Source organism: Copadichromis virginalis, linkage group LG19 (genome assembly GCF_057382275.1).
Source record: "Copadichromis virginalis isolate Kocher_CV1m ecotype Utaka linkage group LG19, C_Virginalis_male_GT1.1, whole genome shotgun sequence".
NCBI lineage: Eukaryota > Metazoa > Chordata > Actinopteri > Cichliformes > Cichlidae > Copadichromis > Copadichromis virginalis.
The window spans coordinates 12,875,476-12,899,909 of NC_140636.1; the positions used below are offsets into that span (position 1 = coordinate 12,875,476).

Consider the following 24,434-nt stretch of genomic DNA (forward strand, 5'->3'; position numbering starts at 1 on the left):
CGGAAGTTAGCTCGCTAGTTTCGCTAGTTACCTAAGCATGATATAGCATGTTCTGACTGAGAGATTTCTGAAAAAAATCAAACGTACAGCTCTGCTATCACTTCCAACATAAATGAAGACAGGAAACTAAACAGCAGTGACGTTTGTAGGCTTACTGAAGTTGGGCTAGCTGGTATATAATTATGTGCTACGTGATCGCTAGCAACACAGCTATGTTAGCATAACATACACAGTGAAGCTGGAGGACAAACACTAACACTTTTCCACTTATAAAAGTTAACGTTAAGGTTCCTCATGGTTAGAGACAAATGCAATCGCATGGCAGGATGCTGTAAAAGGACCAAACTTCAGTCAGGAGAACAACTGAGATAATCCATCCACAATACGAGGTTAGTCATTAATATACTGCAACAACATGGGAATAGAGCAGCTGCAGAGAATTCAACATTAATGAATTAATGGTACAGAAGTGGAGGAAGCAAGAAGAATGAGTTTAATAAAGTTTGATTTATCTGACTGCTTTGTTTCGCTTAATGTGCCTTATAATCCCGTGCACCTTATGGTCCGAAAAATACATACTGCACACTGCAGTTTAATGTTGCAAAGCACCTATTTTTAACTTCAGTGGATATTATACATGGTTATGCTCAGGATATGTCAGCCCATTTCTACTGGAAATGCCTTTTGGTTAAACTTTCAGCAAGGAATTTGCATTTGCACTGTTACATTTTATAAAGCTTTAATGTACATAAAAACCAGCTTCTTGTTTAATTTTTAAGTGAAAATAAATGATAGGTTGTCTTTTTGCGCTAGTAATGTTGTGGAGTTGTATTTTGTCTCGCATCAATTATATCGTCAGTTATATCGTTATCGCAAATTTTCAAATATATATCGTGATAAATATTTTTGGCCATATCGCCCTGCTCTAAATGCTGTGATGATAAAGTCTGCGGCCGGTGCCTGTCGAGGCCAATAATGGATTTGGGAGCTGCGGGCAGATTTTAGGTTTTCACCAGTAACGTGAAGTTTGGTTGGTTTTTGTATTTTTCAGTCTTCTGATTGGGCAGATTTTAGAGGTATTGTGAAAACAAAGGGTCAGATTAACTTAAACCTTAGAGGTTTGGATTAAAATGAAGGAAGACTTCATTACCCAAGTGGGATTGTATTTTCTGTGATTTAGTAGAGAAAAGTGATGAAGGTCAGCTGCAGAAGAGGAGGAGGAGGCAGCCAGCAGGGAGCGGCAGTGAGCTGAACACAAGGGCGTGAGGGCAGCTTCTTCTTTTCCTTTTATTAAAACAGAGTCCAAACTGCTTCTTCATCCTCTCATCTGAACTTGCACACTCATGGACACCTCCTCTTCACCTCTGATCTTCATCACATTAGATTTCAGCTCCTTCAGCCTCTCACTGATCAATAATCTGACGCAAGCTGCTCACAGAGTTCTCTCGTGTTTAAGAGCTCCAGATGTTTAAAACAGCTGTGGAGGTGAAGCAGAAGCACAGAGGGAGCATCTGGTTCAAGTCAGGACATGTTTGAGTTCAAAGGTTACTGAGGACGTATGAAGGAGGCAGTGAAGGTGTTACTACTGTGAACCACACGTAGAGGTCACCTGGATCCTGCAGCTCAGGTCGCGTGAAGAACCTGAAGTTTAACAAGTGATGACTTACCTGCACATGGTCAAAACGCTACGAATCCTGTAAATGTGAAAGGATGTCCAAACAAAGCTCTGAAAGTTCAAAACGTTTAAACATACCACCAAATTTAGACATTAAACAGGAAGTAGAGGTGTTACTTTATTCTGCTGGGAGACGCACCTTCCTCCATAAGACTAGAAAGTTGGAAATCTTTTGTGAAACACCCCCTCAACTCGGGTTTCCCGCTTGGGAAGTTGGAGCAGCCCCACAGGAAGTAGAGGTTAGAACTGGGAACCTGTACTTCCGCTGGTGTTTGAGACTCATTAAATAAGCCACAAGCGACTTCTTCAGTTCCTTTGATGAGGGATGCGACTGTTTTCCCCCTGAAAACACGACATCCAGATGAGCAGAATCTCTTTTCTAGGATTGAATCCTTGAGTGTGCATCAAGCAAAAAAATGTAATTGTTTTTCTGGAACACGCTAACTCCTGAGTGATGTCACTTCGACATCCAAGTTCTGGAATGCGGGAAAGGGCGAAAGCAGATGACAACCGTCTGGTTGTTCAGAGGTTTCAGAAGATGAAGATGATTTTGAGGCCCGTTTCTGTTCCTGTGTGTGTGGTAGGAAGCCCTCCATCACATCATCAGCCTGGGGCTTCACACTGCGCTGGTGGCGTCTTACTTCCTGTGTCTTTGGCGTGTCAGGATGCGGCGATATCCTCTGTTTTGCGTTTGTTGCTTTACAAGCTCTTTGGTCTTTAGTTGGTCCCCTGAGCTGTATCAGTAACAGTAGTTTTCCATAAATCATTTGTCGATTAATTCAGCAGCTTGTAATGTGGAGCGCCACCTGCAGGTAGGAAGTGTTTTTACAGGTAAAGCTGCAACACACTGTCAAAATAAAAGCTCTGCTCAAAGTAGGAATCACAATTTAGATCTAAACAAGGCAAATGTTATAAAATGCCAGAGCGAGAACACACACACAGACACACGGATGCACGCACACACACAGAAACACACAAGCGCTCGTACACACACACACACACACACACACACACACTCCTGCACAGAGAGCAGCAGCTACTTCAGCCTGTTCAAACAAACCAGAGTCTGCAGCCCACCCATCTAACAACAATAAAACTGAGTGTGTGTGTGTGTGTGTGTGTGTGTGTGCGTGTGTGTGTCCGTGGACCACCCACTCTGCAGATTAAACACTGTTCACACGACTGTCTCCTCCCTCTTGCTCTTCATTCCCTCTCAGCCACACTCAGCCTTTGTCTTCCTCTTCTCTCAATAAATTAAATCTACTGACCATAGTGTGTGTGTGCGTGTGTGTGTCTGTCTGTGTGTGTCTGCGTGTGTGTCTGCGTGTGTGTGTGTGTGTGTGTATGTGTGTGTAAGCGTGTCTCTCTGTGTGTGTGTGTGTGTGTGTGTGTGTGTGTGCCGGGGTCAGCAGATCGTACAGCTGCACCTGGAGTCATCTTCAGGTGATGATAAATGTGTGTGAAGATAATTTCAGTTTGAGTCACATAAAAGTGGTTCATCGCTGTCAACTTAAATATGAAAACATTAAATATATTTAAATGACATCACTTCTTGAGTAGAAGTGGCCTTTTCAACCCTGTGTGCTATAATCAATAATCAATTACCAGCTTCTTGCTGCACTCGTAGTGTTGCAGCTTCCAAGATGAAGGACAGGAAACAGCCAATTGTGACGGAGCTGCAGGATGATTTAGATGACGTCCAGGATTTAATGCAAATAATGAGCATTTACTGATCAGCGCTTAGAGGCCGGAGACTAAAAATCAAAGACAAGAAAACCGGAAGTAAACGGGTGCTATGTAGCTCAAGCAAGAAATTGCTTGAATTAAAAGTGCAGAATAATTAAAATAGTGCGACTGGAGTGAAACATGGATTCTGTTTGTAGGAGAAGCAGATGTTACGCCTGCTGCGGTCAGAGGAAACGGACACCTGGACCAGGTTAACCAAATAAATCTGAGACATTTGCTCCGTTTCTTCCTGAACTGAGAACGAGTGACTGCTATCAGCTGTCCTGTAACAGGAAACAGATCAGGGCGCAGGTGTGCTACCTGCATGGTGTGGACTGTGATTTTACTCAGAACAAAAAGACCTTCAGTTTACTGTGAAAGGCAGTACCTGTTTTAAGAATAATTTTCATGAAAAACATGATCAGGTCACATGACCATGAGGTATTTTCTCTGGTTATTGATCAGTCGATTTCCTCTCTGATCGACAGGAGCGATTTTGTCTCACTTTTATTGATCGCTCGTTTGTTGAAGAGCAGCAGGTTTCCTGCTGATCGATTGATCTCGGAGTGTGTTTGGCTTCATGTTTACTCTGCACGCGTGTGCGTGAGCGTTCCCAGCTCGCCGTGTGTCTCCTCGGCTTAATGTCCGTATCTAAATTCATGTGCGGTGTGGCGGCGGTGTGGTGTCGGCGGGCCGGATCACAAGCGGATTGTGTTGGATTTGAGCTGAAGCCTCTTTAATCATCGTAACACCGTCATTAATATTCATGCAGTCAGCTGGAGCAGCCGACACTCAGCGCTCCAAACTTTCTGCACAAAATGTATTAAAAACAGCTTAAAAAATTAATGGACTTGAGTTTATATTACATGAAGAAAAAGGGGGGGAGGCGGGAGGAGGCGTGTCCCCCCTCTTCGCCTCATTGGTTAATGTAGATTGGCGCTCTGATTGGCTTTTGCTTTTTCCCTTTTTTCTGCAGATTTTCCATCTTTGACGAGACTTCAAAGCGAGCGCGAGGCATGAACGGTCATTTAGAAGGATTTAAGCACATTATCACATCTGTAATTGTACATGAATAATAAGGAGAGCCGGCGGCTCAATTAGCTCTGAGTCCACAAGGAGATCAGAGAGGGGGAGGATGGGGGAGGACGGCAGGAAATGAGAAAAGTTTCAAAGTGAACAAATTATTCAGAAATAACTGAAATTTAGCTGCTTCACACTCAGGAGCAGATAATCGTCCTCCTTACTGATCGGGCCACTCACAGATCTGCAGGAGCAAACATACAAAAGAAAAAAGTGTCAGAAAAATGTTTAAAAGGCAACTAAAAGCAGGCAAAACCAAGAAACTCTCCGGGAAAAGTTTCAGGCTCAAAGGAAGTAACCTGATGTCCTCGACCCCTGGAGAAGATTACAGTCCTCCACCCGAGAAGCTCACAGTGAGAGCTGTGCAGACAGTAGTGGTGTTGGTCAGAGGTCACGAAGGGCCTGATCAGCACCCATCAGAGGGGAAAGCTTCAGTCCTTTCTTGGTTCTGCTGTAAGTCTGATCAGTCTGCAGAGGCTCACAGAAAGAACATCCTGCCACCATCCTCCCGCACTGCTTCTTGCTTCTCCTTGTTCCCAGTACGGGGTCGTGGATGGGTCAGGTGGTCCGTGAGAGGTCTGTGGGCGAGAAAGAGAGGGCAAGGGACATGACAGAGAGAGAGGGTGAGGGACATGACAGACGGAGAGAAAGGGTGAGGGACATGACAGACGGAGAGAGAGGGTGAGGGACATGACAGACGGAGAGAGAGGGTGAGGGACATGACAGAGAGAGAGGGTGAGGGACATGACAGAGAGAGAGGGTGAGGGACATGACAGACGGAGAGAAAGGGTGAGGGACATGACAGACGGAGAGAGAGGGTGAGGGACATGACAGACGGGGAGAGAGAGAAAGGGTGAGGGACATGACAGACGGAGAGAGAGGGTGAGGGACATGACAGACGGGGAGAGAGAGAAAGGGTGAGGGACATGACAGACGGAGAGAGAGGGTGAGGGACATGACAGACGGGGAGAGAGAGAGGGTGAGGGACATGACAGGCGGGGAGAGAGAGAGGGTGAGGGACATGACAGGCGGGGAGAGAGAGAGGGTGAGGGACATGATGTTAATGTGTGTTTACAGCTCTGAGTAATTCATTAGACGGCGTTCGCACAGTCGGTTGTTCGCACAGGCGGTTGTTCGCACAGTCGGTTGTTCGCACAGGTGGGTGTTCGCACAGGCGGTTGTTCGCACAGGTGGGTGTTCGCACAGTCGGTTGTTCGCACAGGTGGGTGTTCGCACAGTCGGTTGTTCGCACAGTCGGTTGTTCGCACAGGTGGGTGTTCGCACAGTCGGTTGTTCGCACAGGTGGGTGTTCGCACAGTCGGTTGTTCGCACAGTCGGTTGTTCGCACAGGTGGGTGTTCGCACAGTCGGTTGTTCGCACAGGCGGGTGTTCGCACAGGCGGTTGTTCGCACAGGTGGGTGTTCGCACAGTCGGTTGTTCGCACAGGTGGGTGTTCGCACAGGCGGGTGTTCGCACAGTCGGTTGTTCGCACAGGTGGGTGTTCGCACAGTCGGTTGTTCGCACAGGCGGGTGTTCGCACAGGCGGGTCTTTGGTGTCTGTCTGCTTTAGCTGTCGCTTCCTTTTTGTCCAGCTAATCCCAGAGTGAACGTGGAGCTGCGACAGCGTCTTCCTGCACTTATCAGAACCCAGCTCATCAGCTCCAACGGGTGAGTGCAGTACCTGTCAGGCTATGGTTGAGGGTGGAGGTGATGTTGGAGGTTAGCTGCAGCTGAATGTTTAGTTTCACCAACAGCCGATTATCTACCTCTATCTCCTCCAATCCCAGCATCCTCCTCTGTCACTCCAGCCCTCTGGATGTCCTCCTCCAACATCCACGTTCCTCGTGAACCTCTGAGCTCTTCCTCTGCTTCTCCCGTCTGCAGCTCCACCTTCATCCTCCACATTAATCCTCCACCATCTCGGTCTCTCTGTCTTTGAGCTGTCCCTGTGATGACTCATTGATCATGTCCGTATCGCGCACGCTGCTGCTGTTTAGAGGTCAGCGAAAGTCACCTCATGTTGTTTCTGATGTTCACAGATCAGAGATCAGCCTGAGCCCCAACCTGAACTACGACCACCACACCTGGCCTCGAGGTAACATCCACCCCCATCATAGGTACAGTTTTACCTCAGATACGTTGTTTAGTGTTTGTTTTACACTTTTCATGCATTTTGAACTGGAGTGTGATGAATGTGGGCTTCACAGTGTGTTATTGATGGGAGAGTTAGAGCCAACATGAAGTCCCGTCATGCTCTGGGTTAATTCGTATTTGAAGACGTGAGGCAGACGCTGCTGAATGTCGGACCAACAAACTGATCATGATCACTGGGCTCTTTGATTCCTGAACTCTTTGATCAGGAAATGTAAAATATTCACCTGCAAGTGACCTCTTACCTGTCTGTCAGTTCCACAGCACCTGCAGGAGCCGTCGACCTCCTGCTCCCCTCCACCTCCATCCTACAGAAGGTCCGCCTCTCCTTTGTCACCTCCGCCCTGCAGGAAGTCTGTGTCCCCGCTATCCTCCAGTCGCCTGGGAGGTGCAGAAGAGATGGAAGTGGACCTTTCGACCAGCAGAGGTCTTTCTCCTTGGGCAAAGAGCTGTGGAGATACTGCAGATGAAGGTGGCGCACCCGGAGATCCTGCTAGCCCCTCCCTCAGCAGACACCTGGTGACCGCTGTGGACAGGTGAGTGGGAGCAGTGCCGACGATGAGATGTTAGAGCGGGCCCTGCTCTGAAGAGAGTCTGGTGGAAAAGTTTCAGGTTTTTAGCGCTGGAGTTGTGAGAAGTTGTTCAGATGTATCCGAGCTATAGATTATTACACGTGTCAGTAATAACGTGGCCGATATTGGAGCCTCCATGCTGCCGTATTCTCGGTGCTTTTTGAACGGATTAATGTGATATGTTTAGAGCCCCCACACAGTGAGCTTTATTAAAAAGTTTATTGCTTTTCATTAAACTTCCTCTGCTTTCTTTAGATTCTGTCATTTTTCCTGCTTCTTTTGTCTTTTGATGCATTTTGAAATAAATTTGTGGAGCACTTTGAGTTGCATCACTGTTTGAAATGTGAGCTATTAAATTTAGATTTGATTTGATTAGTGGGAGCGAGACCAAAATAGAAAGATAGTAAAAGCAGCGGCTTGATTAGAAGCAGCTGATGTTATAAAGTCAGAAACAGTCAATTACAGAAGACAGTGAGCCACACTCAGCGTCTTATTTACCCGCTTTATTACGAAGCCACGACGCAGCCTGACCTTTAAGGTAATATGAGAGAATTAGAGGCGAACATCAGCCGCTGCTTATTAAACCTGCTGCTGCTGCAGCGTGCAGCCTCACATCTGATAAAGTGAGGCCGCGACCTCCCGTTAAAACACCTGACCTCACTACACACAGGTGAAACACTAATGAAACGCTGAGCCCTGACCAACGAGAGCCTCGCAGAGTGGCGAGCAGCTGCTGAGGAACTTCCGACCATGAGATCGGTAAAAAACAGCCGCTCGGTTTAACGCGCTCCTCGGTGTCGGACAACCAAAAGTTTTGAGATAAACCAAAAGATCTCCAGGTGATGAGCCGATGGTGCACAGATGTACCTGCTCACATGCAGCCCACCAATCCATCGAGAGCAACGTCGAGTCAGCACTAAGCGCGCTTAAAGTGAGATGGCCTTCTAGACTGTGTGGTCTCTGTGGATGAATGTGACGGCTCAGGTGGAGCTCAGCATCCATCCGCAGGAGATCTGCTTTATTACAAACCTGAAGGAGGAGGACAGACGCATTATTTACCCGCCCGCTGTTACTGCACTCACCGTCACTGCGATGGACGTCCAGAGGAAGTGGGAACAGGAAACGAAGCAGATGTCTCCGCAGAGCGTCTCATCTTCTCTCTAATCGACACAGAGACGACCTGCTCATACGCTCCTGCCGCTGGCCTGGCCGCAGTGACGAAATCCACTCAATCTCACTGAACCAAAACTGCAGCGAGGTGCCGCCGCCGTCAGTTTTGGATGTACACCGCTGCGGGCGCAGCGAGGACATGCTGCCAATAAATGTGTAACACTTCTCTGTTTTTAGTTAATGTTCTCACAGTGTGGAAAATACTAGCTTACCTTCAGTGCAGCACATTTAAAACATGTTAACGAGTGCCGTTACAGATATTTTAATATGGTGTGAAACAGCAGGTACCTGAGAGTGATGTCTCAGAGCGCTGTGTGCGCCGCTGAGGCTTTCAGTCGTCCAACGGCACACGCTGAAGGGGACACCGTTAACACACAGTCAGGCACACAGAAACGTACGCTGAGATTAACAGCAGTACAGGAAGCTAAACTGTGTGTGTTTTGTGTGTAGATGAGTTTGGTAAACTCGTGTCTTTAAAGAGAAACAAACATCTCCGGGACCTACAGCTCTTTAATCTGTGATTGGTTGTCATTGATGACATCATCTCTGTGCTGCAGCTCTGCATCAGCCCGGCCTCCGAGCACCGACCGAGACAAAAACATCTCGCTGTTACTGAAGGAGCTCGACGCCCTGAGACAGGTCAACAACAAGGTACATACACACACAGGTGTTCCCAACCCCTTACATTATTACTGACTGGGTCTAAACCTCACTCACTGGAGGTTTTTTGCTAAAGTGCATGATGGGAGTTGTAGTCACCTCATATGTTTGGTATCCAGCAGCAGCAGAAGGTGTTTGTGTGTTTGTGTTTCAGCTGCAGCAGCAGCTGGTTCAGAAGGAGAAGGAGCTGCATAGGAGGGAGGTGGAGGAGGAGCTTAGGGAGAAACGGAGGGAGGCCCGAGACTGGGAGAGACCTGCAGGTGAGGAGGGAGAGTGTCACAGTTTACTCTCCTCTTAATCAGATCGGATCCAAACTCGACTTCTTAAATATTTGAATATTTTCCATGCACACTCTCTCACACACACGACTGCATGCGCTAATTAAAACAACAGCAGTGGTAATGAGATGTCAGTTAACGTGGCAGCTGTTAGTTTAACAGAACAGTGTGTGTTTGTGTGTGTTTAACCAGCAATCACACTCACGTGTGATGTTGATTTAACTGAGCTGAGTGTGTCATCTGGTAGGATCATCACAGTAACACAGTGCTCCCTCCACCAGATCACAATAGAAACTTTTTGTTTGGTCATTTTTTCATCAGCGCCCTCTCTGACCGTTAAGTGAAATCGTCACACACAGTCCGGCCGCCGGTCTGTTGTATGTTCTGTATGTCATGTATGTTTTCAGCAGCTGAAAGACCTGCGTGTGTGCTTCACACCTGAGTAACAGCTAACAGAGCAAAGCTCACCTGGAGGTTATGAAGCTCCCAGGGTCAGGCGCATGCAGTGTGGCAGATCTACAGCCGCTCTGGTGATGGTGTAGTCCCATCATTCCCAGTAAAGAGATGGAGTATAAAAATACAGCGAGAGAAGGATCAGGTGGGACCTGACCTGTCCAGAGTAAAAAGTTTCCCACCCAGAGAACTGGTGCACTTTAATAACCAGCAGAGTCTCCACTTTAATTTTCTGTGCACCGAGTCTCAGAAGTACTGTGGTCATCTCTGTGTTATTACCCCTGAACACACACATGGCGTGGTAATCATGAGCTCTGCTCTCATTGGTCCATCAATCTGGAGAGACACTGAAAAAAGATTCTGCTTTTACTGAAATTTATCCTCAAACTATCCTCCTCCTCCTGTCTCCTCAGCGGTGTTGGAGGAGGTGCTGGCAGCTCAGAAGGACAGAGATCAGGCTGTGATGTCACGACTCCTGCTGGCCAATGAGGAGAGAGACGAGGCTTTGCTTCGTTTGCATCGACTACAGCAGGCGGCTGAGTAAGTTTCATCATTTCCTGTCAGTTGATTGAAGTTCGTTATCACCTGAGAAGAATTTAAAGCAGCTTTAAAGTTAAAGGGACAACAGTAGAACCCCGTGGACTAACAGTAGAACTCTAACTCTAATCTAATTCTGAGGTTCAACAGTTGAACACTGAGGCCCGACAATAAAACCTTAAAGGACTGACAGTAGAACTCTTAGGGCCAACAGTAGACCAATAGTAGAACCCTGTAGAACTACAGTACAACTCTTGAGAACTAAGAGCAGAACCCTGTTGACGGCCTGACACCCTGGCTGAAGCCACATGTGTGGATAAGAGGCCTCCACCTCGGGTGGTGCTGAAGCGGATATGTCGGGATGTTTGGGGCGCTGGAGGCAGACAGAGTTCTGGCTGTTCTGATCACAGCGATCAATAACGCGGGGGTTCTGTAATGATTAATAAGAGGAACCGTGGATGTTGCGAGGTTTGTGTCGGCTCTGTTTGTTGCATAAACAGAGCGGCTGTCGTCTCCTCTGAGGAGAATCTGTTTGTTCTTTTATTTACATGTGAAACATGTTTGCTGTGCTGACGGAGGAGCAACCTGCTGCTCCTCCTCCTCATTATGCACCTCCTCAGTCCTGTTAAGGGCTGTGAAATGAGCTCTCGTCGTCTTGGAGGAGCAGCCAAATAGAGCAGAAAATCTAATTAGAGATAATATCCCCCCTCATCCTGCTCCCCCGTCCTCCCTTGCCCCCCACCTCCTCCCCCCCAGGATGAGAGGGTAATTGATATTGGAGGCCACAATCCTTTTTATGAGGGACAGAATATGGAGGAGCATGTTCCATCTGTCAGGACTCAGTGTGTGTGTGTGTGTGTGTGTGTGTGTGTGCATGAATAATGTGATTATGGTGCAGTCAAACAGAAATGGGCTTCGGCTGAGGCCTCGGACGGCGCTCAGCGACCTGACCGCCGCCTGATCAATTTGACGTGAAACAGGCACGGTCCCTGAACCTGTGGATGAAGATGGACGCCGGGTCCTGACCCTCAGGTCCGAAGCAGGCCTCTCTCAGACGTCTGGGACGTTTCTCAGAAATATTCTGTGAAGTGATAAATTCTCTTTCTCATCTGATCCTACTAATGGCGGCGGCGGGGTGTTTCTGTCGAGGCGAGCTGCGTGGGAGTGTTAATGACGGGGAGCGAGCCGAGCCGGGCTGAGCCGGGCTCGATGGGCTGTAAGCAGGGTGTTAGAGGAGCTTTATTGGAGGCGGCCGGTCTTTCATTACCTGCTGCTCCCCGCGGAACGAGCGGCTCGGCCACCTTATTACAGTTTATTACAGAAAACAGCAGCCGGCTAAATGAAAGAGCTTCCCAGGAGGAGAGCGCGGATCAGCTAGTTACCAGCTGCACGTCCACCGTCAGGCTGAGAGCAAGCACGAAGCTCCGCCCAACCCACGCCCTCGCAGCCTCACAACGAAGACAGCAGATTTCAGGTGGGCTTTGGGGAGCGAGGACCAAATTACTGCCCAGCTGCAGGAGCTCGGGTCATCTCACAGGCTGCGGCGGCTTTAATTTGGTCAGCGGCGGGAAAACACGGGGGCCGCCAGCCTTACAGGGCCCGATTACAGGCCGCTTCAGCCCCCTCAGCTGCTCCTCACACGCTGTTTTATTTAAGACTCACTGCACAGAAATGAACTCGGGACTACCTGAACACCGAAATCACATTTCATAAAGAGAGGCAGAGAAAAGGAAATATTGTGTTTCAGAGATGGAGGCAGAGCGCCCTGAAACCTTTCCGTGTTCAGAGAGCCAGAAACATCCAGCTTCAGGAGGCTTACATCCAGGGTCCGCTGAACTCTGACCCCGAGAACCCTGCAGGAGCATTGAGCTCTGCCGGTTCTCACCAGTCCGGCTGTCACAATAAGACTTTGGATCTTGTGGCTTCTCCACCAACGCTGCCCTGTCCTGCAGGGTCAGATTTCCAGTTTAGAGACCAAAAGCTAAAAACTAAACAGATGTAGAAGGCGATCATTAACTCATTAACCAAATAAGTAACCACGTGTTACATTAAAACTACTCGTTAAGGTTTAGGGTGGTGGCTTGGATGAACACACGCCCTCGAACCCTGATGAAGTTAGTCAGCTGAGCGACTCAGGTGGTCTTCTGAGGATGAACAAGTGTGTTCAGGATCATCTGCAGCTGTTTCCACATGTTCCGTGTTCTGGGACAGCGTTGTTGTCCTGCCGTCTCCTCCACTTTAGTCCAACCAGCCTTCCTGTGGTTCTGTCTCTCCACCCGTTACCTGAGAGGATGGGCACTCTTTGCTCCTCCTGCTCCACCCGTTAGTTTCACGGTTGCTGTATGACGGCGAGTTTAGAGACATATGAACTTTTCTCATCATGATAGAAATCAGCGAGCTCTGACTCGACTCTAATGGCAGCCAGAGAGACCAAAACACTGATGCTCAGTTTTTTTCTCTCAAACTAAAATTAAATCTGCTAAAAATGTTGGGCTGACCTGTTCATAGGAGCTCAGGGCTTCACCTGCCGCTGAGACTTAGCACCGCTTAGTCTAACATGTGTCCATCTGTGTGTTGTCAGGTCAGAGTGCTTCCACCTGGACGATGGCGATCAGGTAAACGCTGGCGGCGTGTTGATGACCGCAGGTTCTCGTGGTTGTCTGAGGTTCTGATCGGTTTCCTTCCGTGTGCGTTTTAGGATGTGGATGAGCTCCTGCGGCACATCTGTGACGCCGACTCCGTCCAGGAAATCGAGCAGTTCGGCTCAGTTCTGGTCCAGCGTCTTTGGTTGGCACGGCAACGGCGAAGTGACATCACAGCTCAGGAGATGAAGGCCGTGATGGAGGAGAGGGACAGCTCTACCGCCAAGGTGAGTCTGTTTACCTGTGTGCTCCGAGAGAGTGGGCGAACACCTGTGTTTGTCATCCGTTCACAAAAGAGGCGCACCGATCAGACTTATTGATCAGAGGTGAAGGTCTGGCAGCTCGCAGACGATTTCTCAGCATCGACTCCTCCGCTGTGAGTGGACACAAGCAGACGTAAAGTAAGACTCTGTTAGCGCAGGTGTGTTCTTACAGGTGTGTCACAGACCAGAGTGGAGTTACTTCCCTCTGCTCAATCCGAGCTGAATGTTTTATACGATTCGAGCTGCTGAAATAAACCACGTGACCACAACAGAGTCAGCCAATGCAGGATTTTAATGACTCGGGCCAGACTGGACCCAGTTCTGGTTTGGCAGGTCATCCAGACTGACGTGATGATCCTGAGTGCACCGTGAGGGTCTTCACGAGAAATTCCCGCTTATTAATAAGAACAGACTCTTAAGAGCAGTCATGTGACCCTGCAGGGTCTCCTCCCTGTGCCATAAATCTGGGTGGTCATGTGACAAACGCGAGCTGCAGGTTTTTCTACGTCATCGTGTTCTGACAGAAGCGTTGCTAAGCGGCGTGTTTAACCCGGTTGCCCGGGTTACGGTGCTCAGACCTCAAATATTTGAGTTTGAATGTGAACGAGAATATTTAGAATGCGGTGAAAACAGAGACACAAATATTGACAGCAGACTGCGACGAGCCGACACGCTGTTTGCTGAACACCTGCTGTTTACTCACCTGTGTGTGTGTTAGGGCTGCCACAAACGATTATTTTGATAGTCGACTAGTCACCGATTATTTTTGCGATTAGTCGACTAATCAGATCATCATCCATTGGACGTAAAACTACAGCTTATTGCACCAGCAGCATCTGCTCTTATATAACTATCATTAGCTTACAGCTTTAAGTGTTTAAGGTCTGTGCTAACTAAAAATAAAGACAAGATGATAGTTTATTAAATTTTAATGAAATTTGCAGATTGTTTCGGTGAAGTTTAATAAACTCCTTGCTATCTAAAATATAACAGGACACTGGAGTATATTCTGGAGCATCTCACACTTCTGATAATCAGCTGTCTGCTTGACGTTTATTCAGCTGTGTAAAAACTATAACTTTAATCTCAGACAAACTGATTTACTCAGGAACAAATAAAATACTAAAAAAAAAAGCCAAACAATAACATTTTAAGTTATCTAAGTGACTCATATATATTTAACCTGAGTAGCGAAAGACGGCGGTGGGTTTGAAAACGATTTGCGGGGAGTCCGGTGTTCTCACGGCGCTAGTGAGCCTAGCCCCCGGCTCGCTAACGAGCTAGTGGGTAACAGATGTCTCCGAAAACGTCGGAGCGCTTTTGAAAATATGTGGTGTCCTGATAAACTGAGCAGATATTTGAGGTTTACACAGCTACATTCTCGCCTGAAAATATGTTAAACGTTTATTTTGTGACCCAGAAAGAATAATAAGAGTAACATTAAAACTAACTAGCTGCCGCCATTGTTGGAAACTGAGCTGGGCCGCGCTATGAATTCTGGGACACAGCTGCTCCTTCTTCTTCTTCTTCTTCGGGGTTTAGCGGTAGCTGACATCCTTGTACATGCAATGCTGCCATCTTCTGTTTCAGTCCGTTATTACACTCTTAAATCCTGCCACTTATTCCTGCGTCTTTTGTGATCGTACAAAGTTTCAAACGACGCGTCGACTATTAAATCAGTCGTCGACGATTTTGATAGTCGACGTAATCGTGACTAGTCGACAAATCGTGGCAGCCCTAGTGTGTGTGTGTGTGTGTGTGTGTGTGTGTGTGTGTGTGTGTGTGTGTGTGTGTGTGTGTGTGTGTGTGTGTGGCTTACAGACCACCTCTGATAGACACACTGATATTAAAATGAGCCACACAGGTAGACTGCAGGTGTGTTCCCTCCCCACACTACACACTCCTGCTCACACCTGGGTGACATCTCCTCTTCTCCTGGTGTGGAGGTTAACATCAGGCAACAGCTGGACAGAGTCATACTCCCTGTCCCTTTGTGTATTTATATCCTTGTGGTCCCCTAAGGCAGCGGTCCCTAACCCCCGGGCCTCGGACCGGTACCGGTCTGTGAGTTGTTTGGTACCGGGCTGCGAGAGTTGAGGCTCAGGTGTGAAATGTATATTTTTCAGGGTTTTTATCGGTTTTCAGCGTTATTTTGTTATCGTTTTTATCGTTAACTCGGTTTTCCTGGGTCTTTTCACGTGTGTTATGAATAAATCTTCTTTTTTTCGGTACCGGTACTAGTTTTATTTTGTTGTATTTATCCGCGACACCTTAAAGGCCGGTCCGTGAAAATATTGTCGGGCATAAACCGGTCCGTGGCGCAAAAAAGGTTGGAGACTGCTGCCCCCAAGGTATGGTAATCTTCCAGTTTTTGGTCCCCACAAAGATGTTAATACCCGTACACACACACACACACTGCCTTACACACACATTCATCAACTAGTGATCATTTTTTGTCACGTTTCCTGATTGGCTGCTTCAGCCATCATTGTGTACAGTCTTCTGAAGTCATGGTGGCCAAATGGCGGGAACATTGTTTTACAGGCCATCTCTGCTGTTATTGACATTGACCAAGCAGTCCCAATGGGGGCGGGGTCTTTAAACGATCGTTCTCGTGATGTCAGAGCAAGCACAGAAACTCAGAGCATCTCTGTAAATGTTTGTATTTTCTCACTGTGACCTTTGAACCTGGCTTTGACGGTGAGCCGCCTGTGCGTAGATGATGTTGTATCACATTCAGAGGCTTCCCTTCAGATTTGCCAGTTTGAGTCAGACTTGGTAAATAATCAATCAGAACAACTGATTGGGGGCTGATTACGGGCATCAGAGTTTGGACTTTTACTTTGAAAAGGTGTTCCTGCGGTCTCTGGCTGTGATTATTATCGGCGCTCAGTTCACAGAGTTTATTACAGGACCCACAGAGAATTATTACCCACAATGCACCCAGACTCATAAACCGGTCTCTGTCGGGGGGGAGAGAACGGGGCAATCCAAGGGGGGCTCGGAAAGCAGGATTGGCGCTGCCAGCATGCCGCGTGCGGGTGGCGGGCTCAGAAGCTCCACCCCCTCCTGATTTGCTCGCAGATCTGAAAAACCTTTATCTGTTCATCTGACAGACTGTGGTCACCATGGGAACAGGCCTGCAGCAGCACAGCTGAGCTCTAGTAACCATGGCAACTGCCGTCAGGAAAGCAGAGGAGTGATGAGGCCTGATGAAGATGGAAGGAAGTGGCAAATTTTGGAGTAGAAGAAGGAAAGTGTCCGTACTAACAGGATCCAGAACTCTGCACCTGTTCAGGTGTGCAGCACTCAGCAACAATAGGAGCACAGCTTCACCTGACGGGGCAGTAACTTTTACAGTCTCCAGGTGTCACTTGTGTCACTGGCTCTGCTCATACTTGCTGTCAACACGACGGCATACTGAGTCACCTGACATCTGATTGCTGATGTCAGCGCGGTGATGACACGTTAAATGCTCTTCTTTGAATCTTTTACACATGTGAACAGGCTGGGTCAGAGCACCTAGTGGACATTAGTGGAACTGCAGGTCCTGACGTCTCCCTGCACATCTCCATGTTTTCCTCTCCTGGCTGCTCTGCGCTCACAGTGTTTATGATCTCCTTCAAACCTTCACCTCTGCTGGCTCCGCCCCATGCGGCCTCGCATCTTAAGCCTCTCACACCTCCACTCTGCCTCCATTAACCCCCCCCCCAAACTTGCCACCGTATCAGCATCACTTCAGCATCACCTGGGCTACTGCCGCTAACCCCCAACAATATCAGTGCTCCGCCATCTTTTAACACCCCGCCCCTCTGCGTTAACACCACCCCTCCACAGTAACACCATAATCCCGCCCTCATTCTGCTGCTGCGTCGCGGTGAAATATGTTTCAAATGCCGCTGTAATCCTTGCAGGAGAAGAAGAAGAGAGTGCACTCCACGCTGGAGGATCACCCCAACCCCCCCCCCCCCCCCCCCTTCCCGCCACCGCTCCCTCTACTCATCTCTCAGGGATTATCTCCCCCTGCAGCCAAGGCTTCTGGGAAATATTAGAAAAGAGGGAGGGGAAGAGAGGAGAGAGTTGTCCCTGAGCGCGCTCAGTCAGTGTGTGCTCCTCTCCCTCTCAGAGGGAAGCTGCAGCTTCTTATTGAGCTAATATCAGGTAATTACAACATTATTAGAACATTATTACAGCATTATTAAAGCTCAGCCGGCGCTGCCATACACTGAGGCGGTGTGAGTTCCACAGGCAGACCTTCGTTCCTCACTTACTGACAGAAACAGCTGGAGACAGCTGTGCCCGACGGATTACACCCAAACGCAACAAATCTGAGTTTAACTGGCTGATTTTACTTCAATGTAATAGAAACAATGATGATGGTCATCCTGATGGTCATTGTGATGGTGATGATTGTGATGATAATGATGGTGATGATGATGTTGATGATGGTGGCTGTGATGGTGACGATTGTGATTGTCATGGCGGTTGTGATGGTGATGTGATGGTAGAGCTGGGCGATATGAGATTTTTTCATATCACGATATGTTTTTTTCATTTCAGGCGATAACGATATCTATCACGATATAAGCCAAATAACTATATTTGTAAGATTTAAATGTGCCGTTGCTCACAAGTAAAATGTGAAATAATCAGCAGCTTGTTTTTATTTAAATATTTATTTCCCATAATAAGTTCAACAGGGTAGATGTACTTAAGGAACATGAGACTTTTTCAGATAAATAAAGGCAAATATTGCAAACTACACAAAAGGCAGCCGCTAAAGCGTTTAAGTTTCAAAATAGAACAAACGAAACAGACTAAATTGTCAATTCCACTTAGAAACAAAATATTAATTCTAAAAATAAATCTTAGTTTGTTTTACAGAAGAACAGACAAAACTGACTAACTTTTGTCAATATCAAATAAACTGAGAACTAAAAGGAAATTCTCAATCTCTCCTTGTTGTATAGCTTAGCTTTTCAAACAGTTTTAACAGTTAGTTTAGTCTGACAAAAGCCGAATGACGAATTAGCGCTTCCAGTCAGAGACTGAGGCTACGTCCACACGTACACGGGTATTTTTGAAAACGGAGATTTTCCGTTTTCGTTTTAAAAAATAATCCCGTCCACACATAAAGGCAGAAATGAAGGAAAACGCTGCTATGAACATGCCAAAGCAGCAGGTGGCGCTAGATTCCTAACCGTGCAGAAATACTGGCCAATCAGAAGTCTAGAAGCCTCGGTGGGAAAAAGTAAACAAAGCTGGGGCATAGAAGCAGAACCGAGTCGTATGTGTGGAGGGACAGTAACTGTGTGTATATGTAAGCATTTAAACACTGCAGAGAGTAGAATTAACAGTAACAGTATTGTAGAAATTCATTTCACCGAAACAATAACGTGGCGCACAGTGTGACGCATGCACCAGTTTATTGTATTTCCAGACTTGCTTTCGGCACAATTTACAGTGCACGCTACTCTGTTTTTTGTCAGACTTGAAATAGCCGAAATACCTTCACACTACGGAACTTCTATGGCTCTTCCGTTCGACAATCTCTCCGGCATTGGAACCATCATCTGTTTTCTCTTCGGTCACGCTCGGTTGATTTTTTTAGTCGGCACACTCATTTCCTCCATTACGCACTGGCTGCTTCCCAAACAAACACACGTGCGGCTTGGCACTTGTGCTGTACGTAACAAGTCACGCGACGTGACGCTGCGGCTGTGATTGGTTCGGCTCTGCGCTACTTAATTTGGATTGGCTGACCTTTTTTTTTTTTTTTTTTTTTTTTTAAGAGGACAAGAGCGGCGAGGTCTATCGCGATAGCTTAATTTCTCTATCGAGTAAAAGTTATATCGCGATACATATCGTTATCGTTCTATCGCCCAGCTCTATGTGATGGTGATGATTGTGATTGTTATGGTAATTGTGATGATAATGATGGTGATGGCGGTGATGATGGCGGTGATGGTGATGTGATTGTGATGATAATGATGGTGACTAGGGCTGCTCGATTATGGCAAAAATGATAATCACGATTATTTTCACTGAAATTGAGATCTCGATTATATGACGATATTTATTTAACCCTTTAAGACCTACCATAGAACCAAGTCCGCCAGAGCTTATATTATTTTTTTTACATGTTGTAGTGCCATTTGTGGGAGCATTTCAAGTTGCTATACAACTGTTATAGCCCATATTTTAATAATATGTATGCATTAAGTCCATAGTAACTACATTAATTGCAAACAAGTGCAATAAACTACAAAAAAATTGAAAATCGTTTTTGTTTTTTTTACATATATTTCTTCTTGGAGAAATTTAAGAGGTTTATCCCTCAAAACTTTAAATACAAAAAAGTTGCAAAAAATAGTTTACAACAACAGGAAATTTATTTTGAGTGTCTTCATAGTTTTATTTTGGAGATACAGCAATTTTTATATACTGCAGGAAAAACGAAAAAACAATCCTATGATGCAAATTTGCAAAGAAAACAGCAGGTGCATCAAAATAAACTATTTCCAGCAGTGCAAACATCCCAGAAACTATTCAGAAAAGTCAAACATGACCAGTATCGGCTTTTAAGGCCTACAAGTAAAAAACTACATTTTCCGCGAAAATGACGTCACTTCTGGTTTCGGCCAGGAAATGGCGGACATGTGATAGTTCGAGCTGACGTCTGTTTCACTGTGGGAAGTGTTACGAACAGCTGATTGGATCGGCAAAGCTGTTTCTGTTTTTGTTCCTGCAAGCGCTTTTTATGCAATTTTTGCAAAGCTATATGTGGAAGGAAACCGTGACCGAGGACAAACTGATGGCATCAGATGTAAGTACAACTCCTCCGGTTTCATATGCAAAACAAATTATTGCGCTAGCTTACACGGTTCAGGTTCTACAGGGATTTAAAAAGGTTACACAAAACGGCGCGTGCTGGTCTGACCGGCTTTAAAGGGTTAACAATGACTTTAAAAAATAATATAAAATAGTGTGCAACACCACTGAAGTTTTTTTTTTTACCTCTCTTTCCAACCAACGGCAGTCACTCTCCTCTCCAAATAACTTCTGCTTAGCTTTCCGAGCTTCCCTCGGGTCCTCTCAGCGGTCTCCAACCTTTTTTGCGCCACGGACCGGTTTATGCCCGACAATATTTTCACGGACCGGCCTTCAAGGTGTCGCGGATAAATGAGGGAGGGGCTAATAATCGGCTCAGACATTTTTAATGATCGTTGAAAGCCCAGATCGTAATCGTGATTAAAATTCGATTAATTGAGCAGCCCTAATGGTGACGATTGTGATGATAATGATGGTGACGATTGTGATTGTGATGATAATGATGGTGATGATTTTGATGGTCATAGTGGTGATGATGATGGTGATGTGATTGTGATGGTGACGATTGTGATTGTCATGGTGGTTGTGATGGTGATGTGATTGTGATGATAATGATGGTGATGATTTTGATGGTCATAGTGGTGATGGTGATGTGATTGTGATAATTGTGATGGTCATGGTGGTTGTGATGGTGATGTGATTGTGATGGTGACGATTGTGATTGTCATGGTGGTTTTGATGGCGATGTGATTGTGATGATTGTGATGGTCATGGTGGTTGTGATTGTGATGTGATTGTGATGGTGATGATTATGATGGTCGTGATGATTATGGTTGTGATGGTCATGATGGTGATGGCGGTGATGATTGTGATGGTGATGTGATGGTGATGATTATGATGGTCATGGTGGTGATGAAGATGGTGGTTGAGATGGTTGTTACGCCTTTAGTCTAGGCGTGTAGAGAAGCACATAAGGTTGAGAGAAGGAGGAGAGAGAAGCAAGCACCCGCCCTGGTTCCCAAACCAAACAGCCGAAACCAGCTATGGGTGAAAAAGGTGATTTTATTCAATGTCAGGAAGCGTAGCTCCAGGGTGAACCCAGGCCAAAATAATAAACAAAACCAACTAAGTCCCGCCAGAGAAGATAAGATAAGATAGAACTTTATTTTTATTTTATTTTTTTAAGAGAAAACTAACTAAACCCTAAGAAAGAAACAAAACAAACAAATGACAATACTATCTAGGGCTGCACGATTTTGCATAAAATGAGAATCACGATTTTTTGGCTTAGAATTGAGATCACGATTCTCTCACGATTTTCTTTTCCAGTATAAATATTTATTGCACTTATTAACTGCACATCAACTTCGTAACAGTTGAGACCGAACATAAAAACAATAAATAAACATTAAAAACAACAAATGTCTCACGTTTTGTTGTCGCCGCTAAATGTTGTACTGCTTGAAATTCCGTCTCCACCGTTGCTCGACACTGCGTGTATAGAGCAGGTAGTGCAACAATAGAAAAATAGGACGGCACTGTGTAGCGTTTGTCTAGGGTGTTGATCATTTTCCTAAATCCCTCGTTTTGCACAGTGTTGCTGGGAGCCATATCTTTGGTCAGGTGATAAGTGATAGCCTCCGTAATTTCTTTGAGTTCGACGTGTATAGGGAAGCGCTGTATAAGGTTCCCATTATTGATGTTTGGGTGGTTGACCGGGACGGATTTTCTCCTGTCACTCTCTCGTCATCCCTGACGTGCTCTCCGTTGTTTTTTCCCTGCTAATTTTAGCATCACGCGGCACAGCTTCTGTATCACGTGGTATAAGGCTCCGCCCTTGTCATTTGTTGAGCAGGAAGAGTGAGCGCTTGTTTTCATGCAGAGTACGTCCCGGATCAAAATGCGGTACAATCGTCGTCGTTTTTTGTTTTTTGTTTTTGTTTTTTGTTTTTTTTAAATCGTTGTCATTTGGAAATGAGATCGCACATAAGTATGAATCGAGATCGCGATTTTCTAACGATTAATCGTGTAGCCCTAATACTATCCCTCGCTTCCTAGCCCAGAAATAGGAGAAAACATGTTAACTTGTTATTTTCTGTTATATCGCGAGAGTGCTGTTGCCCGTGAAGTGTTGTTGTTGTTTGTATGTAAAATGGCGGAACGAATAAAGCGCAGGGAATCGGAGTACGACGTTGTGTCTTTTGAGTTAACATTGGTAGCAGAGGATGGTTTCAAATTACAAAGTACCACCAAAGCTTGATGAAGCCAGGCCATACGAGTGCTGGAAGAATGAAGTCAATATCTGGAGACAAGTTACGGAGCTGGATAAAAAGAAACAGGCACTCGCGGTGGCGCTGGGGCTCGAGGGAAGAGCCAGAGAAACGGCCATGGAGATACACGCGGAAGATTTGGACAAAGATGACTTGCAAAACTTGACGCGGTGTTTCAGAGAGAAGAGAAAGATCGCGCTTATGAAGCCTACTCGTGTTTTGACTGCATTGCAAAGAACCACAGCGTGTCCATGGCAGACTACATTATAGACTTTGAACAGCGTTATAACCGGATGAAAAAGTACAACATGACGCTGCCTGATGCTGTGCTAGCATTTAAGCTTCTAGATACAGCTTGTCTTGATGAGGAAAGTCGACAGTGTGCACGGACTTAACGTTTGCGTCTATGAAGTCTGCACTGAAACGGATTTTCGGAGGGAAAGTAACCGGAGTTTTCAGCGGAATTCAACTGAACCAAGATGCAGTTTTCCTTACGGAACAAAGAGGTCCCAAATACAAACGAAACAACGGTACTTCGTCGCGGAGTGGACAGCGACAACCACTACAAGGTACCAACCCACTTGACAAGTTTGGCAAGCGAACAAGATGTGCTATTTGTCAGAGCACTTACCACTGGGCGAAAGACTGTCCTCATCATAATGGTGACCAAGTAAAGCTAACTGAAGATGGGAAAGTGGAGGAGTGTAACATTACTTTGTACTAGAGATCAACATCATTGTGAAGTTTGCGGACGACACTACAGTGGTGGGTCTTATCACCAACGGTGATGAGACGGCTTACAGGGAGGAGGTCAGCGCCCTGACCCACTGGTGTCAAGACAACCATCTCACCCTCAACGTCGCAAAGACAAAGGAGTTGATAGTGGACTTCCGGAGGTGCAGAGAAGTACACACCCCCATCACCATCAACGGCGCTGCTGTGGAGAGAGTGAGCAGCTTCCGGTTCCTTGGCGTACACCTGGCTGAGGATCTTACGTGGTCAGTACACACAAACAAAACAGTGAAGAAGGCGCAGCAGCGCCTCTTCTTTCTCAGGAGACTGAAAAGATTCGGCATGAGCCCCCGCATCCTCAGGACCTTCTATCGCTGTGCCATTGAGAGCATCCTCACTGGATGCATCACCACCTGGTATGGCAACAGCACCGCCTACAACCGCAAAGCTCTCCAGCGAGTAGTGCGGTGCTCTGAACGGATAATTGGAGGTGAGCTTCCCTCCCTCCAAGACATCTACAGGAAGCGGTGCCTGAGGAAAGCGGGGAGGATCATCAAGGACTCCAGTCACCCCAGCCATAAACTGTTCAGACTGCTTCCATCAGGAAGGAGGTTCTGCAGCATCCGGTCCCGTACCAGCAGACTGAGAGACAGCTTTTTCCATCAGGCCATCAGACTGCTGAACACATCATAGACACCTCAGCTTCACTACTGGAACTTCAACATTATGCACTCCACACTGTATATAAATGCCACTTGTTTTGCACATATTCAACTCTGTATATTTTATATATTTTATTATTATTATTATTATTTTATTTTATTTTTTTACTATTTAATTTGTAAAAATGTGTATACACACACACACACACACACACACACACACACACACACACGTAGGAAAATATTTAGTATACACATCCAGAAATGCATACACTATTATATATTGTGCATATATTTATTAGTTTCAGGTTGGCCATTCTTGTATTTTGCTCGTTTGTGTTGTTGTGTTTGCACATCTCTGTTGCTTGTGGGGCTCGCACACAAGAATTTCACTCGCATGTGCTGTGCCAGTGTGCCTGCACATGTGATGTGACAATAAAAAGTGATTTGATTTGATTTGATTTGATTTGAGATGGCACGATACCACTTTTTTATGTCCGATACCGATACTGATATCATAAATTTGGATATCTGCCGATACCGATATGAATCCGATATAGTGTGTTTTAATCAACAAAACTGTTTTTTTTAAATATCTTGCTGCATTTTGTATAAGTTCATACTCAAGTTTAAAACAACAACTACACTAAAGCTATTCTGTTATACCTGTATGCAAAAAAAAATATTTCATAGTTCAGCAATACTGATCAATCTAATAAACTTAAACCTACAC

The 24,434-nt window shown here is 46.1% G+C and overlaps 1 protein-coding gene across 2 annotated transcripts in view; it reads left to right on the plus strand.

Moving 5' to 3' along the window:
• The window catches only part of mipol1 (mirror-image polydactyly 1), a 51,093-nt gene that overhangs the window by 10,203 nt on the left and 16,456 nt on the right, over positions 1 to 24,434 (plus strand). For both annotated transcript variants that reach the window (XM_085441485.1, XM_085441486.1), the window contains exons 3-10: positions 6,073 to 6,148; positions 6,520 to 6,575; positions 6,888 to 7,167; positions 8,931 to 9,024; positions 9,188 to 9,293; positions 10,178 to 10,304; positions 12,883 to 12,916; positions 13,000 to 13,170. In XM_085441485.1, the coding sequence (XP_085297611.1) occupies positions 6,073 to 6,148; positions 6,520 to 6,575; positions 6,888 to 7,167; positions 8,931 to 9,024; positions 9,188 to 9,293; positions 10,178 to 10,304; positions 12,883 to 12,916; positions 13,000 to 13,170 (944 nt within the window). The remainder of the gene's footprint in view (positions 1 to 6,072; positions 6,149 to 6,519; positions 6,576 to 6,887; positions 7,168 to 8,930; positions 9,025 to 9,187; positions 9,294 to 10,177; positions 10,305 to 12,882; positions 12,917 to 12,999; positions 13,171 to 24,434) is intronic.